The sequence below is a fragment of the Rutidosis leptorrhynchoides genome, chromosome 3 (assembly GCF_046630445.1).
Source record: "Rutidosis leptorrhynchoides isolate AG116_Rl617_1_P2 chromosome 3, CSIRO_AGI_Rlap_v1, whole genome shotgun sequence".
NCBI classification, from domain to species: Eukaryota; Viridiplantae; Streptophyta; class Magnoliopsida; order Asterales; family Asteraceae; genus Rutidosis; species Rutidosis leptorrhynchoides.
In genome coordinates, this window is record NC_092335.1 from 431,640,094 (window position 1) to 431,645,432 (window position 5,339).

General features: G+C 36.1%; 1 protein-coding gene across 1 annotated transcript; it reads right to left on the reverse strand.

Annotated features, from left to right (window-relative positions):
- Positions 1 to 1,542: 1,542 nt before the first annotated feature.
- Positions 1,543 to 4,232, reverse strand: LOC139897877 (trifunctional UDP-glucose 4,6-dehydratase/UDP-4-keto-6-deoxy-D-glucose 3,5-epimerase/UDP-4-keto-L-rhamnose-reductase RHM1-like). The gene is made up of 2 exons (XM_071880588.1): positions 2,654 to 4,232; positions 1,543 to 2,301 (listed from the first exon to the last, which is right to left on the reverse strand). The coding sequence occupies exons 1-2, from the start codon at positions 4,226 to 4,228 to the stop codon at positions 1,858 to 1,860; spliced, it is 2,019 nt and encodes a 672-aa protein (XP_071736689.1). The 5' UTR covers positions 4,229 to 4,232; the 3' UTR covers positions 1,543 to 1,857.
- Between the last annotated feature and the right edge of the window lie 1,107 nt (positions 4,233 to 5,339).

Sequence of the window (5,339 nt, forward strand, 5' to 3'; positions counted from 1 at the left end):
GCCCATGTGACAACTAGAAGTTTAGTTATGTTAGTTATGAAAGGGAGTGATCTTGGGACCAAGAGAGTACACATATGGTTTCAAACTTATAATGTATATGAATTGACCAGGTTATTGGAGATTAGGCATGGATAGCTTACCTACAAAGTGGAATCTATCGGCTAGAGGTGTGGAATTACCTACTATTACATGTCCTTTGTGTAATGTGGGAATTGAAACTGTTTCACACCTTTTTTTCGGGTGCCAAATTATTCGGGATGTTTGGAATCGGATCAAGCGTTGGATTGACATGGAGCTTCCTGAATTCGATTCGTGGTCACAGTTATTTGATTGCAAACTGGCGTTGGAATGCTACAAATGATGCTAAGAAGAAGTTACTTGCAATCGTTTCAGCTACCACTTGGGTGTTTTGGCGATTCCAGAACCAAGTTGTTGGTAACGATAGCTCGGCTCAGAATAGTCTTATTTTCGATAATATTGTATTATATTCTGTTACGTGGTTATCACATAGAAACACATTAGTTTCTAACTGGAACTTGTGGCTTCAAAGACCTTTGTAATCCCTGTTCTAGCGTCCTACTAGAGAGGTTTTCTTATTGATAAAATTTGTAGCGTTCCAATAAAAAATCCAGGTTGAGGTCTAAAGTTCAAGCCTCACCAAGAGCATAGAAAAGATCAAAAAATTCAGGTTAACTGATTAGATTGCATACACTATCCAAAGGATATCTACGAACTTTTCTAGTATCGTACATAAAATGCATTGGTTCGACGATGACGTGTCGCCTTTTTTAAATTATCCCCCTTTTTCTTACAGGGGGCTACAAGCCTTCGTCCCCATCCCAAAAGGTTCAAGCGTCCATAGCTACAACCAATCATAACCAATTTGAGTGACAAAGAGGACGACCGACTAGGGACTGTTGGAGCGGGTCACAGATAATGAACCATGTACGACGCAATTAAGAAGATTAATTGACTGAAAAAGAGACCACATGAGAAAGCTATTTGTTTCCATTAGCTACTCATTTGTTTGATGGAGCCGGGGGATGGCAGGTGGCACAGACCCAAAAAAATTTGTTGTTCATTAACTAAATATACTACTGAGTATCAAAGATAGTGTTACTATAGCGATCGTCTTGATTGTAATTTCACAAACTTTTTTTTTTTTTTTTTTTTTTTTTTTTTTGGTTCTTTAAGCCAATCAGATGTTAGGAAAATGTGTACATTCCCTAAAATACCTTTGACTCACCTCACTAATACCCATCAATACCCTTGCTGATACTTTGTGAAAAGAATATGTTATAAATTCAATTGTAAAAGAATTTCCACCTCTGAAAACAGTAAAAATAACTATAATCAACTTATACATTTTGCACCAGCTGCATAGATTTCTACCTAAACTACAAACAGTTAGTATTCGCGGTCGACCACAAAATACACATTATAACAAACATGAAAGAAAATACTCATTGCAAAATGCTTAAAACTTTAAAAATTAAAATTATAACAAACAGAACAAGATTTCACATGAAACAAATCGTCAGCAAGAATAAGAATATAACAAATCTCAATTAGAATTTGACAGTACAACCCTGTGTGCGGTTTTTTTTAATAAAATTAAAGGGAAAGTACTAATAACCACAACCTAACTCTGTTCGATACAGAAGAGGATGAATATAAATATACCTAGAGATGCAGCCTCATTATAGTCTCCGTGTGATCATGCTATGGGACAGACACTAGAGTAAATGTTGACTTTGACTTAAACAATACAGACGTATAATCCAAACCATACACAAACTAACAAGTAATGAATAACAAGTGAATATGGAGTTTACAAAATTCTAAAAAGAATTATTCTTACTGTTTCTTGTTGGGTTCGAATACGTGCTTGATCAATGACTCCTTGATTGACAGTAATTCAGGGAACTCTTTTTTCAACTTTGATGCATCCAACTCGTTATTACTTCGTGGGGCCACTATCACTTTGGCTTGTTCTTCAAGTGTGAAGTTAGCCCATTTAAATTCTGGGTTTATGTACTTTTTGTACATTTCGAGAATCTCGTTGTGGCTTACCACCCCTGGATTTGTGAAGTTCCAGATTCCTTGCAGGTTTCTCTTGGCCATTTCGATAGAAATTGGCAAAAGTTCATCCAATATAGTCATGCTGTTTGGTATGTTCACAACTTTATCGTAACGAGCAATTTTCGTGATAAAGTTACGTGGGTTTTTCAGGTCTGATGATATCGGCATTCGGACTCTGAGTGTGCAAACATTGTCATATTCTTTCAATAGTTCCTCAACCTGCAAACAAGTTATCAACGTTAAATTCAAGGTTGTAAAGACGCGAGTTGGGGACAAGTCGGTAGGAACCTAGGTGGGACGAGTCGGTTGTGTCGGGGATGAGTCGGACGTTGACAAACATTGACTTATAAATAAATAAATTAACCATATACATATACATACATACATACACACACATATACACGCGCGCGCACGCGCACACACACACACATACACATATATATACACACATAAATATATCAAATATAAAACATATAAAACTTAAGTATTTCGAACAAAGATATATGGCACAAAATTTAATTTTAAAAAATATAAAAATGTTGACCTAAAAGTAAGGAGGAATAATAATTACCATAGCCTTGGTCTTGGAATAAAATGACCCGATGAAATTAGGTTTGTCTTCTTCTTTAAAACCGATGCCAGAACCTTCTGGATGTTTAGCATCATACTCAAAAATGCATCCAGTAGCAAAATTGATCATCAAGATCCCATTTTCTCTGCACACATCAGCTAAATTAAGTGTACCCGAGACATTAGTACGTATCGTTTCTGTCTTATGAGATTCACACCAATCAACATTAGGTCTGCCAGTGACACCAGCAGCATTAAAAACATGACTAGGTTTAATAGTTTGAAGATCAACTAAAAGTTGTGATCGGTCCTCCAAACGACCTCGTCCATATTCGTATTGAATCCCTTGTTTCTCACATAATTTCCCAAGTAAACCACCGATCCACCCTGTTTTACCATAGATTAAGAACTTCAAGACTGGTTTTTTAATAGAGTTGATACTCGTTTTTGAAGGAACCTGCACTCCAATCTGAGAAGTATTAATCGCCAAATCGGTTGTATCAAATTCACCATTGTCGGGCCCATCTACATGTCTATCGACCCCACCTGGCATCATTAACATTCTTGGATGAGGAAGAAGTGCTCCAGAAACATCTCCCCACCAATCAGGATTGCTCGTATACCACTCGATCGTCTTTTTAAGACCATCTTCCCATAACGTCCTTTCGGACCAACCCAAGCACTTCAATTTCTCGTCATCCAAGAAATACCTCTGATCATTAAACGGTCTGTTCTCTACAAACTTGATGCTTGATTCAGCATCCAAATTGAAAAGTTTGCACATATCTTTTGCAACATCAGTTACTCTTCTCTCCTTTTTCGTCCCGATATTATAAACATGGCCCACTTCTCCCTTGTGAAGTATTACTTCAAAAGCCTCTGCAACATCTTCACAATAAAGATAACTTCTAACATTAGAACCATCACCATGAATAGGAAGTGGCTGTCCTCTCATAGCCAAAAGAATGAACTTAGGGATTAGTTTTTCTGGAAATTGGTTCGGGCCATAAACGTTGTTTCCTCTAGTTGTAATAACAGGCAACCCATATGACCTACCATAAGCCATAACAAGCATTTCGGCCCCAGCTTTTGTGGCTGAATACGGGTTTGTAGGAAGAAGTTGTGAAGCTTCATGGTTCCCTACAACAGCATCCTCCTCTGTTTCACCATAGACCTCATCTGTACTCACATGAATAAACCGTCTAATCTGGCCAGTAACTTTGCAAGCTTCTAGAAGCACGTGGGTCCCATAGATGTTATTCTTTGTGAACTCAAAACTGTTTCCAAATGAGTTATCAACATGAGTCTGTGCAGCAAAGTGCATTATTGTATCTATAGATTCAGTGATTAAAAGGTAGTTGACTAGATCAGCACTGCCAATATCCCCCTTAACAAACTTAAAATTGGGAGACGATCTAGATGGATTAAGGTTCTTAAGATTTGAACAATAATCAAGCTTGTCAAGCACCACAATCTTGTAATCAGGGTAGCTTCTGACTAGCCGATTAGCAACATGAGACGCAATGAAGCCAGCAGCACCAGTGATGAGAATGTTCTTTGGTGTGTACGTAGTCATACTGGATCTGTTCAACAGTAAACAAGTAACAAGTCTAGCTCAAAATCCACATGCTAAAACCAGTGCTATACACTAAACAGAGCTATACACAAATGTAAGCTCAATAGTTGCATATAAAAAGCTAACTGATCACTAGTAAACAGCAAGTTATTTCATTTGCCACAGAACAGGAGATCACAATCAGCATATCCATATCTAAAATCAGCTACTGAGCCAAACAAAATAACAGTTAACAGGCACATGAAATCATCACATCAAAACCTAAAACATGAATAACAATTAACTAGATCTAGATTGAATTACACATCTCGTTGCTTCAAATTGAGGTTTACTGTTCAAATTCAGCACATCATGCAGTTAACCAGATCTAATCAAATGTTTAACTCAACAACACATAGCCTATACAAACCGCACAATAAAAACCTAAAAAGCACGGATTGTTATCAAACGGATCCAGATCAAATTACGCATTTCCGTAATCAAATTGAGGCTTATACAAGTGCGATCCAGCACATTAAACACTAAATCAGATCTAATTATAGCATAATTAAATAAATGTTATAATCATCAGTAAATAAGCAAAAATTCGAAATCGTTCAATAAACAATGAGGTCAAAGTATATTGAATTATGTTATGTGTATATATATATATATATGAACAACAATGTGGAGCTGTTTAGCTAGAAATGGAAATAATTAAACGTAGATAAATGTGAACATACATGAATAATTTGGATCGAGAGAGGACCGACCAGAAAGGTGATGATCGAAGAAAAATTTACGAAATTTTACACGAGACCCAAAGAGTGGCAACAGACGCCTGGATCGATATATATACATGCTTCTTGTACATATTTGAAATATTTTAATTTTATAATATGAATTTAGTTAACCACTCCCAACATGTGTCATTGTCTAATCGTGTACTTTACGATGAAAAAGTGGGTTTTTTTTATTGTAATTGTTCGATAACTTTAAATGTTAAGTTTTTGTGTCAAAGGTCGATAAGATAATCTAGTAAAATCGGATGAAAATAATAAAATATATATTATATATTATATATTATATTTATTAAATCAGAAAGAATTATGATTGATGGGTATCACGTCTG